Source organism: Medicago sativa, chromosome 3 (genome assembly GCF_051527215.1).
Source record: "Medicago sativa cultivar Bolivia chromosome 3, Bolivia_mono, whole genome shotgun sequence".
Lineage (NCBI taxonomy): Eukaryota > Viridiplantae > Streptophyta > Magnoliopsida > Fabales > Fabaceae > Medicago > Medicago sativa.
In genome coordinates, this window is record NC_140751.1 from 31,794,494 (window position 1) to 31,807,506 (window position 13,013).

Below are 13,013 nucleotides of genomic sequence, written 5' to 3' on the forward strand. Positions count from 1 at the left end.
CCTTAGATCAGGTATGACACTACTTATCCATATTATAGCCGCATGACCTCTTGAACCCTTTACTGACTCGGGCGTCGGAGCATATGCATGTACACCATGCCCCTTTGGTGGAGAAGCGACAGACAGACTAAAGCTTGATCCCTCTACACAGCGGATCTCAACCAATCATCCATCTCCTTAGGTCCAAACAAATCAGTTCTATTCTTTAGAACATTCGTAAAGAAGACATTCATTCTTGGATATTTAAATAGATCTCACTTGTGCACATCATTTGTTTATAACTTTTTTAAGAGCAGTATTTAATATGCATTCAGTTCTTTCAAACTAGCACCCCAAACTGATTTTTAAACATGACTCATTAATCATCTATTAATAACTTTATATCACTATATTTCAATATTCTTGTCTAATATCGAAAAAACATAGGTCCCACCAAAAGAGGCTGCTTCCCAAAATACCCCCTATATGTACTCTTTTTTTTTTGGTTACACAACGATAGTACTCGTTAAATACAAAATCTTAGAAGTAAGACTCCCATTGTGGATGATATTGGCATGGTGTCACAACAATGCCAAAAAAATGAAGATTTCACTGCAACTTTGATTTTGATTTTGATTTTGTCACCAGCAAAGATTATCTATTTCAAAGTGTTGAATACTTAAAAAATTCACAAGATGGTGTTCCACTGTGGTTGCTCAAGCAAGATGCTTTTTTGCTACAGCAAGAATCATTACATCAAGAAATTGTATTCCTCTTGAGAAGAAGCAGGGTTGCAAGAAATCATTGCAAAGGACGAACTACATTGACAACGAAATTGAGGAACTCATATTAAGAAATAGCAGCACAATGTTCATGATTTTTTGTTTAACAAATATACTTTTATTATCACTCCACTAATTTATCTCCAATTCCCCCTCAATAAAGACAACACAAATCCAATCTTCTGTAGAATTTTATTTTCTCCAATTTCCCCTCAATAAATGACAACACAACAAATCCAATCTTCTGTAGAATTTTATTTTTTTATTTCCAAAGGAATGGTTTATAACAGCATTTGCAAACAATTTTAAGCTAAGAAAGTTTCTTTTGTTCACTGTCCTTCAATTCTTTGATATTGGCTTCTATCCTTGCCTTCACCTTTGTCTGAAATCCAGGATATGGTTCATATCCAATGGATGATTGGAGGACCTACAAACAAATTAAAATAGTCAACCTTGTTTTCATTTTGAAAGCAACCAGTTCAAGCACTATGACAAACAGTTACCTCAAGAATCACGAAGAAAGGCTCCATTAAAAAACCTTGAGCAAGGTCATCCAATCGAGTTGACACACGTTTCTGATTGAAAAATGATAGAACATTAATGAATTGTGAAAATCTATCCGTCGTGCTTTTCAGTGATGGAACAAGGATTTACCTCAAACACGCCATGACCAATAGATGTTCCAGTCCATCCAATCAACTGAGCAGCCAACACAACCTGAAAGATTATAGTCCATAATTAAAGCACAACAATTGTTTATAAAACAGAACACAAGACTAGCTCTGACCTTCGTCATAAACATCTTTTGTATTCATCAGATATACTAAAAAAATATGTAATACATTTAATGTGTCTATTTCTGTATCAATATTTCTAAAATATATAGTTATATAAATCGTTTTACTCACTTATATATGGATGTGGACAGTCATAACAAATATAGCCCAGTACCCCTCTCCCATAATGAATGTAGCCTAACATCACATCGTCACATGAGAGACATGTAACAGCTTAAATTGAGACGGACAAATTGGCAACAAGCTTGACAGGTGAGGGAGATAAGCATACCGAGAGTAAATCTCTAGAAGAGGGCCTCCTGTCATGACTCCTAAAGGAGCAGAGTCTAGCTACCCGTATTCGAGATGGAGTCTGAGGCCATTGCATTTTCACTAGGTCTTGCCTCATTAGCCGTGGCGCTTTTGACTCGCTCACATACACCCACACATTGCATAAGGATGAACACGCAACAATCAAGATAATGGTGGGAGCCATGACCAAGCAGATAGGAACGAGCTAATAACCATCCATACTATCACTAGGGATGTGAGCTTATAAATAAGAAAGATATTTCAGGCTAATGGACATTCACCAATCACTACGCTTAAGACCTCTAGCTTAGTATATAACCGGCAGGGTCTATACTATTGTACTCACAGCAAGTACACAATGTATTTAATTTTAACTTGTCGCTGTGTAACCACAATAGTGAGGAAGTGTAAAACAAGTTACAACTAAAAAAACACATATTCTACAAACATAGTCAAGCCAGACCCTCCTTCCACCTGGTCAAGTCCTGGAATACCATTCTGTCACAATTTTCTTTAAGTTAGGTCTAGACCCAACCCATACCCTACGGGCTCATAAGACGAATCAGAGTTCGTACACTCATAGTTAAAACATATTTGCTTTACATCAGATTTTAATGATTAGTAGCAACGTTCTTTGATTATTGTAAGACAGTCAATCATAATCGTTTGATCATTAAAAAAGTTTGACTTTTATCATATCTAACTTAAAGGTCATACAAATAACATGGTTTGTGATTGAATAACAATACCTTTTTACACTGTCAGTGCATCAATATTATTCACTTTGTTTCTTTTTTTTGAAAGATTATTCATTGTTATAAATACATCTTTAATGTTGTGTATTCTTTTATTATAATTTTTTTTAGCTTTTATGAGTATGGTATAATTTCTTCAATTGTCATACCCCTGCATTCCACTATCCACCATTGGCTAGGGGCAGAACTAATCTATAATGAAACAAATCAGTTTGTGTCAAATAAGTGGTAGTCCACTAACTGGAACTCCTTAAATGGACCACACGTGTACACATCACTTATTTATAATTTTTTTAATAAAAGTTCCTATTAATGACTCAATGACTCCAATGACAATACAGTGACAAGGACTCCAATCAAAAGTACTTAAATAGGCTCACTAACTTTACATCATTAAACAAAAATAATTTATTAGTTCTTTTGCAAGTGGGACCATGTGGTACATATTTTATTACTTCTTTTAAACGTGGAACCCGTTAGTTGCCCAGGTGAGAGGATCCTTATATAGTGGTTCGTTGCTTAATAGAGACTCATTTTTTCTTCCTCCAATATGGGGTATTGGAGTCCTTGAGAGAGAGTGATTCTTGTTAAGTAAGGACCCCCATTGGAGATGCTCTTATAAGTTATATAAGCTCCCCTAAAAAAAAAGCATAAAATTATAATTCATACAAACTACTATGAAGCACGGATACGGACATGGACACCGGACACAACACCGACACTGACAAGCCAATGCCGCTAATAATTTGAGAAAACTACGTAATTCAGTCTAATTACAAGGTCGGTGTCAGACACGACACGTGTCGGACAACTGTACACGTCTAATCGTGCTTCATCCAAAACTAAATGTTACCTAACTCTAACAAAGTAGCTAATTCTTAACTGAATTCATATTATGTAACAGTATATAATTGAGTGTAGACATAAATAAATTAATAAAGTACCTTCCAAGCGAGGTCGAAGCCGAGTGAATTGGCGATGAAACTAGAAGAAACCCAACAAAGAAGAGTGAATACAGCAACAAAGGAACCAGCTTTACGATCCAAAGCAACATAGTAAACAGCATAGAAAACAGCGAATACAAAACCAAAGTTGAAAATTAAAACAGGGTGGATAAAATTAAGGAGTGTTTGGGAAGGTGAAAAAAATGGAGGGGTAAAGTAAAAGAGAATAAGAAAAGTGAAAATGAGAGGCCAAACAAAGAGTTTGTGGAGTATAACGTTTATTGGGTTCGTATGGTAAGCGCCGTAGAAGGCAAAGTGCTTTTCCAGATCTAATATATCCATTTTTTTGGGTTCACGCTAGAATGGTTTTTTTGTTTGATATTGTTGAGCGTGGACATATGATTACTATATTCTGTACTTTCTCATTTTATATACAAGAATTATTTAGTTCAACAAAAAATGGAAATGGTGGGTTAATAGTCATTTTCATAGTTGAAAATTTGATTGTTTGAAAGTGTAACGAGTTGTTGTAATATCAAAATTTTAAAATAATTTTTAATTGTGCACGATGTTAGTCAAAAGGGAAATAGTCTTTTACGTTAAAATATTTTGTTTATATTGTCATCTTAACCCTTCAATATACTCCCTCCTTTCCTTTTTAAGTGTCTCTTTTGGAGAAAGTTTATGTTCCTATTTAACTGTCACTTTCAAATTTCAATGCATCATTAAATGTTGTTTTACCAATATTATCCTTTGTGTTTTATTACGGAGAGAGAAATATATGAAATGAGATGTTAAATTAATAAGGTCATTATAGTAAAAGTATAACTTATTGCATCAAAAGTAGAAACAATTATTGATTGTTTTGGTTTGTGTAAAATGTTAAAAAGTAACAATTAAAAAGGAACGGAGATAATACTTACTTATTATCATATCAATCTTTATAAATACTTAATTATTGTCATATCGGTCATTGTATGAATAGAGTTAATGTTAGCGATGAGGGACTTATTTTAATGTCAGGGATAATTTTGACTAACTAAATGCACAATTAATGATTGTTTCAAAATTTTAATACGTTAAAGGACTATTGTGACTACTCGTTAATTATTCAGAGATTAAAGTGGCTATTACTCTAAAGATAATGTATTTGGTTAAAAATTTAGACTAAACACAGTAATTTTTGTTGACTTAAATAACTCTTATAAATATGATCAAATTAAGTGTATGGATTGATTTTTTATTTTTTTAAGTATATAGTTGGATGAGATTCAAAGTGTTAGGTTGAATTCAATATTAATAAATATTGATCCTACATATTGGTAAGCGAGAAGGATGGCTGCTATGGTGGGCAGGGGGTTCTCTTTTCAATTCGGTAAGTGAAAACCAATTGCTAGCACCATTTTACCAAAACTGGTTTATGTTGGGAATAGGTTAGGTGGTCCCATAAGGGCATGGTCTATTTAAGGTTTGGTTCGACTTTAGAAAGTCTATTTACTTAAATAGGATAGACTTAAGCATATAACTAAGTCTATCAAGCCATAGTTTTAAACATTGGCTTGGTCATCGACTCCGTAACGGTGTTGGATCACTGATTGAACCGCATGACTGAATTGGTTTAAACTGAATAACTCGGTTAGATGACACGATTTTAAGATTAAATTTTTATAAGTATTTAACTCGATTAAATCGGATTGAACCGATGACTCGACCACTTAAAAATTAAAAAACTAACATATAATATGTTTATTAATATTTGTATAACTATATTTTGATAACATGAAATAGATTTTGTTTTGCATATATATTAATATTAATATAATAGGTAGATTTTCTAATGTACTTGGAGTGAGTACAATAATAGAATCTAGTGTTTAGACTGTTTATGATATGCCTTGAGAATGATCCTAATGGTGGTATTTATAGCCTTTGGTGGGCTTGTTTTAGCGCGACTTATGCCCCAAGCAAGCTGGGCTTTAAGTCTTTTTATCCGGTTCTAGATGTTTCTAGAAGCTGGCTAAGGCGGCGCCCTTGGAAGGGAGCGCCTAAGCTTCAGAAGTCCTTCTCGAGGATGCCTTAGCCTTTCTAGAGGGCTTTTAGGCCCTTAGGAATATATTGACGGTCCACAGTCCACCAAACACGAGTCTTGGGACAAGACAAAGTGATGAATCTGTAAGGTCGTTTTGACCCTTAATTAGGCACCTAAGGTCGTGTTGGCCCTTCTGAAGGACGTTGTGCCCTTAATTATATATTTACGGTCCAAGTAAGGTTTAATATATATTTTTGGCATTTAGATTTTAGCAAAGGAGCTGTTTAACTTGCTAAACGAACTATCCATTGCAGCTTCTGGAAAAAGTGAAGTTATTGTCTTTTTGGTGGTTCAAAGCTCATTCTTTAGCTTTTCATTATAGCTTTCATAATTGGTGCCAAAACTCATTCTTATGTGCGGGAATTGGCTAATTTGAACTGTTGTTGTTCGAACTACTCTTGTATTTTTCAACTTTCTTCTATGGTACACCTTGTGCTAGGAAGATAGTTGTGTGGTTATTAATATCATTTTGATTTCTTCAAAAAAAAAAAAAAACTTGCTAAACGGAAAATTGGGTGCAAATTTCAAGTCTTTTATTTCAGAAAAGTTGACTGTGGTGCCTGGAGATCTCACCTTTGACGACTTGGGTTTGAAGGATTCCATTTTAAGGGAAGATATTTCCTCTCAAACAGATGTTATTAAGGCTTAAATATGATAATCATCCCTGTAATTTGGTCCAGTTTTGATTTTCGTCCCTGTAAAAAAAAATTTGAAATACATCCCTATAAAAAAAATTTGTTTGAAAAAGGTCCCTGACCCCACTATTCAGCTGATTTGGCATGGTTTTGGCCACGTGGTTGTTGCTGACTGTGCAACTTTTGCCACGTGGTGTGCCACATAATATTAAATTTTAAAAAATATTTTTAAAATTCTGAAAATTGTTTTTAAAATTAAAAAATAGGAAAATAAATTTAAAAATTTTAAAAAACAATATAAAAATTCTGAAAATAAATTTTAAAATATAAAAATAATTTTCTGAATTTTTTTGGTATAATTTTCAAAATAAAATTAATTTTTTTGAGTATTATATATTCTGAAAAAAATGATTTTTTTTTAAAATGAAAATTTTCGTAAAAGAACAAGAAATTAGATTTTTTTAAATTTATAATTTATTTTCGAAAATTATAAATTTATAACTTTTGAAAATATAATTGTCATTATTTTTGAAACAAATTTAGTATATAATTTTCAAATTAAAAAAATCTATTTTTCGAAAATTTAATTTTCAAAATTTTTAATTTTAAAGTTTTTTTTAGAATTTTTTATGATTTTTAAATTTAAAAAAATAATTTTCATAATTTTATTTTTGTTTTTAATTACGTGGACTGCCACGTGGCAAAAGTTGCGCAGTCAACAACTGCCACGTGGTCAAAACCATGCCAAGTCAGACATGAAGTGAGGCCAGAGACCTTTTTCGAACAATTTTTTTTTTACAGGGATGTATTTCAAAAAAAAAAAATTTAGAGGGACGAAAATCAAAACTGGACCAAATTATAGGGACGATTATCATATTTAAGCCTTATTAATTTGGCTGCAACTACTAACTTTGATGAAAGGTACATATGTTTATTACTTCTCATAGTACTAGACTTTTTTCTAAATTATTTTTGGTAGACTTAAATTTACTTTTTTAGTCCCTCTATTCTCTCCTTTACAATTTCGGACATGTAGTTTTAAAATCCTCAATTTTGATCCTCTAGTTTTTGTTCTACATTACCCATTTTAATTTACTCATCCCCTTAAAAAAGGTATATCACACACATATATAAGGTAAACCTAAGTAAGAACCAAGGTGATATAATAAGTATTACAAGGAGCACTTTTAAATAAAAACAATCCAAAGAACAAAGAAATTAATGGGTAAAATCAAACTTTTTGGTTCCTAAAGTTGTTGTAATTTTGATCTTAACCAAATTTTTTCGATCGAAATATAGTAATTTTTTATCCAAAAGGGATTATTTGTTGTCCCAATATTGATTAAGGATAGAAAGTACCACTTCTGAGGTAAAAATCATTATTTTTAGGGTAAAAATCTGGGTCAGAATCAAAGTTGTACACAAGTGATAATTGAAATACCAAAAAGTTCGATTTCAAAAACGAATGAATTTTTTTTAGTTCGATAAATTAGATAATCAAAAGTGCATTTAAGTTATTATTTTTATTTAGTAAAAACAAGGTATGATATAGCATTGGATCTAAGTACTTGTCCATGTATCAACAGGTTATTATTATTTAATGTCAATATCAATCGTACTACTATGGTTACATTAGAACAGCATTATTAGTCACGCTTACATTTATTGCAAAACATTTGTAATGCCTTAATTTCAGTATATGTATGTGGTGAAAAGAGTGGATTCATACTAGAGAGTCCCTATCTCTTTGGCGATTTATTAAACGGTGTGGCTGGATTAGACATAAATGCCGAAAAGAAATTTGTAACCGAAAAGTTAGGTGAGCTACAAGAGAAAGGAGCCACGGAGCGTGAAGTGAAAGTGGCCATGAAGGACCTAGGTATTGCAAGGTTTGTGAAAATCTACAAGAGAAAGAGCCACGGAGCGTGAATGAATCTAAAATATAGATTTCGACGTTACGTCAACTCTTAAAAAGGGCACTGAACTTAATCATTCCATCAACTTTGAAAAGGGGGTTTTGAACGTCGGCATAACGTCAACCCTTCATGAGGGCTCTGAACGTCGTCCTTCCGTCAACCCTGAAAGGGGTTCTGAACGTCGACATTACGTTAACCCTTAAAGAGGGCTATGAACATCGTCATTCCGTCAACCCTTAAAGAGGGCTATAAACGTCGTTATTCCGTCAACCCTGGAAGGGGGCTCTGAACGTCAACATTACGTCAACCCTTAAAAAGGGCTTTGAACGTCACCATTCCGTCAACACTGAAAGGGGGCTCTGAACGTCGACATCATGTCAACCCCAAGTGGACTCTGAACAAAAAACAAGTCGTCAACCCCCAAGAGGGCACTGAACGCCGCCACTACGTCAACCCCAAGTGGGTTCTGAATGAAAATATGACGCTAACCCCAAAAAAGGGCTCTGAGCACAAGAAAACCTCATATAGAGATCTCAACTCAAAGGGGCCATAGAAGAAACATTTCTCAAAGAAAATCACGAAATAACTAAAGAAGAAATCAACAAAAAGTTATAACTAATGGATCAACAAAAGTCAAGAAGAACCAAGACTCACAGGGTCAAGAAGACATGACGCCACAAGCGAACTAAGACCAAAAGGTCAAGAAGATTTAACACTGCATGCAAGCTAAGGCCAAGAGGCCATGAAGAATTAACGCCAAAAAGGCAAACCAGGGTCAGAAGACCAAGATAAATTCAAAGTTAAAAAGCAAAGAGGAAACAAATTCGAAACGACGAAGGACATCAAATATTATAAAGGGGAATCAGGTTCAAAACGATTAAGGCTTCACGATGAACCCCATCTTATTTGTTGAAATTTATTAATAGATTTTTCATTTAGTTTATGCTTTTAATTATGTTGAGATTTAAATTAGATTGTCCTCGTTCTTAATGCTTAGTTAGTTGGTTAACTACGGGTGTAACCTTGGGGATTGATCCGTAGGATTAAAGTAGGCATTGACAACCTGAAATTTTATTACTTCATTGACTTTTCTAATTACTACTTCTTATAGAGATTAGGAAGTTAAGGTTTGAGTCGTCTCCGTCATTACTCCTTCCCTTAGAAAAATGTAGTACACTACTCTGGTGGGTCCTATACAAGTTATCTAAGGGAACATGTGTGGGTATTACCGTTGTGACACATTAAATTAGTGATACACCGCATAAGTTGTTTTATTTCTTAATAGATAATTCCAATAAAGACGAAAGGGGGATTCAAGGAAACCCTAATCGCCTTTAATCATCTGAATCACAAAAGCCTAATCTTGCATTGGGTAGGACAATTTAACCCTACAATTCTATTCATTTTATTTACTTTTAGATTTTGAAATAAGTTTTATTAAGTATTAAGTTGAACGACAATCCCTGTGAAGAAACGATTGCATGGAAAAATAAACATAGAGAAATATGGAGTTTGGTGCACCTTGTTTTTTTTTTTTTTGAAAAGGCTAAAATGGAATATATTACTGAATCAAAAAAGTTCTTCATAGCACAAGGCGTACCAGGAAAAGAACAATAGTCACAACATATTTACAGAGAAAGGGAAATAAATAACAGCAACCGAACAACAGAGAAAGTAATAACATTAGCCTATGCCCAACATTGTGAACGGACTAAGCAATCCATGATAGTTGAAAGAGAGATTAGGGAGTTTCGCCTTCAACCACAAAAAAGAAATAGACTTAATCTTGTCAGCAATCTGAGATGTTGAACATTCTTTTTCATTGAATAACCTGTTATTTCTTTCTTTCCATATTTCCCACGCAGTAGCATACCAAATCAGATGTAAAATAGAAAGCCGCATCTTAGAGCAATTGCCGCCAACAGAACCAAATTGGTTGAGATGATCCGCAGGCACATTTGGGAGCACCGAACAGACACCCAACCAGTGATGAATAAAGTGCCAAACTTCCCCAAAAACATTACAGTGTAAGAATAAATGAGAAGAAGATTCTTCAACACCACAGCCACCAACACACAGGTTATCATTTAGAGTTATAACTCCACGACGACACAAATTATCCTTAGTTGGCAACCTATCACGGAACAGGCGCCAAGCGAAAAGAATAACCTTCAAAGGAATATCCTTGTGCCAAAGAGCCTTTGTAGAAACCGTTGTAGCAACATTGTGATGATTAGACAGAATTTTATAAGCACTTCGAACTGTGAAATCTTTGCTCGATTCCAAGTTCCAAAGCCACATGTCCTCCTTATCAGCTTGCAAATTCACATTTTGAAGTAATAAACATAGTTCCCCCACCGCCTCCTCCTCCCACGCAAATAAACCCCGCCTCCACTGCCAGGCCTCACCTCCCTCTCCCCAGCCTAACTGACACATATCAAACACAGACACCTCGTTAAAGCACGAGAGATCAAACAATCTGCTGAACCTCTCCCTGAGCGCCACTCCCCCAACCCACACATCCGACCAAAACATAGTTAACTTCCCATTACCCACCCCATAACTAACATGATATGTAAACCACTCCTCTGAAGGTGAGAAAAACACAAGAAGGGGGGTTGAATTGTGTTTTAGAAAAATTCTTCGTTTCTCCTAAAAACTGAACACACTGATCAGAAGCTAAGCGAGACAGCTTCTGAAGTGATAATCAGAATCTAAATGCAGCGGAATAAAACAGAGAGAGAGAGAAGAAGAACGACACAAAGCAATTATACTGGTTCCTTCCACAATCCGGAAGTAGTCCAGTCCCCCTTGCACTTCCAAGGAGATTTCACTATGAGTAATATCTGATTACAAATGCTCAAGCACACAAGCAAGAGACTTCCAATGCTCAAGCACACAAGCAAGAGACTTCCTTTGCTCAAGAACACAATCAAGAGACTTCCTGCTCAAGCACAACTGCAAGAGACTTCCTAACTAAACAAAATTACACAGAAAATTGTTTAAGGTTGAACACTTGATATACAATCAGAGGTGCTCACAATACAAATCAGATACAGACTCAATGGACTTAAGAATTTCTAAGATATGACTTTGAGACACAGAAATTCTAAGTGAATGCAGAACAATTTCAGCAGAGGTTTGGTACTTGTGAAAATCTTGTGAGTCTTTCGTTCAGCGTTCTTGCATTGCCAATTCTCTAGGTCTTCACTCCTTTATATAGAGGTGTGAGAGAGACGTTGTGAAATTGCCAGCACACCAAAGAGTCGTTGTTGAAGCTTGATCTTTCACCAATAATCTTTTGCCTGATTTGGCTGTTGTCCTATGAAGAACAAATTTGAAATCCATTCCTTATCCAAAGGAACATCTATGCAGGCGAAACCGTATTCTGGAGCTGTTTTCTTGTCCTGTAGCGCGGACACAAAACAGAGTAGTGGAGAACGTGGTTGTACAATTCGTACAAAGTACAATGTCAACGCTTTCGTCCAAATTGCAAACACACGCCTTCAAACACCTTTGAAATGACCGTTGCAAACTCCACTAATCCTTTGTTTGTGTTTTCGAATCCAATAGACAGCTTTTGCATTGATAATTCTTCAATTCTTGATTCTTTGCAAATCCAGTTGATATTCAGCTTCTGGTGAAATGGCTTCTGATGAGGCAGCTTCTGATGATGCAGCTTCTGATGATATGACTTCTGCAGCTTCTGATGACGCAGCTTCTGATGATGTGGCTTCTGGACCTCTTGTCTTCAGAAGCACTATTCTTCAGGAGCAGCTTACTTCAGGAGCGCTTTTTCTCTTCAGTAGCAAGTTGCCTTCAGGAGCGTCCAAGCTTCAAATTTTTGTTGTTTCCATAGCTCTTTATTTGCTCATTCAGAACCAATGATGATGTAACTTTATAATTGTGGTCCTGTACACTTGAACAAATATTAGCTAGTCCAATTTACAATTTTTAATACCTTGTTATCATCAAAACCCTTTAAGGTTCATTGTTAAACACATTTTGTTCCAACAATTTCCCCCTTTTTGATGATGACAAACAAAAGTATTTAAAATTGATCAATTGTTGTTAATCTAATTAACAAGTTGAATTTAGGGTTCTGAGGTTTGTAAGCTCAGAATCTGAGGTTTGTAAGCTCAAACTCCCCCTGAGTCTGATAGTCTTTAAGGTGAGGTTTGTAAGCTCCCCCTAAGTTCTATCCAGGTTAATTAAATTCATTTTTCGCGCAATAATATTATCAGAGCTTAAAAACAAAATTGAATCATTGAAAGAATTAACTTATAGATAAGAAGAATGGTTCAATTAATTTTACTTGAATTTTGATACTCCTTCGTTCGTTCATAGCTTATACCAATAAGGTAAAAAAAATGATAGAAGGTTTTCAAAAATTTCAAATGCCATTAATGGGGCTCAGAGCCTTTAAATACTTGTCACATATACTCCCCCTTTTGTCATTATCAAAAAAAAATTAAAATAAATTTAAGCATAAAAGACAAAAAGATATGAGAAAAACTCAAACAGGAGAGAGTATAAAAGAAAGTGAACTAAATAAGTCAGAGCAAAATATATGAACATGTATATCAATTGTCATAAGCAGCTAAACAGTCAGAATCAGTAAGCATTCAGAAGCAAGAGAAATAAGACAAGATGGTTTCAGAAGCAAGGACTAAGAAATTTTAAAACAGACAACAAACAAAGAAAAACACAAGGGTGTGCAACTAAGGGTTGGTTTGTTGTTGTTTCTTCATCTCTTCCATTTCTTCAATCTTCTTCTTCAACAGTTCTTCAAGTTGTTGTTGCCTCTGAAGAAGAGCTTGTTCCC

The 13,013-nt window shown here is 34.6% G+C and overlaps 2 protein-coding genes across 2 annotated transcripts; both read right to left on the reverse strand.

Annotated features, from left to right (window-relative positions):
* Positions 1 to 802: 802 nt before the first annotated feature.
* LOC146937161 (2-hydroxy-palmitic acid dioxygenase MPO1-like) lies at positions 803 to 4,045 on the reverse strand. Its single transcript, XM_085751608.1, has 4 exons — positions 3,549 to 4,045; positions 1,416 to 1,478; positions 1,265 to 1,336; positions 803 to 1,188 (listed from the first exon to the last, which is right to left on the reverse strand). The coding sequence occupies exons 1-4, from the start codon at positions 3,888 to 3,890 to the stop codon at positions 1,072 to 1,074; spliced, it is 594 nt and encodes a 197-aa protein (XP_085607734.1). The 5' UTR covers positions 3,891 to 4,045; the 3' UTR covers positions 803 to 1,071.
* Positions 4,046 to 9,871: 5,826 nt separating this feature from the next.
* Positions 9,872 to 10,723, reverse strand: LOC146937162 (uncharacterized). The gene has a single exon (XM_085749349.1). The coding sequence runs from the start codon at positions 10,721 to 10,723 to the stop codon at positions 9,872 to 9,874; it is 852 nt and encodes a 283-aa protein (XP_085605475.1).
* Between the last annotated feature and the right edge of the window lie 2,290 nt (positions 10,724 to 13,013).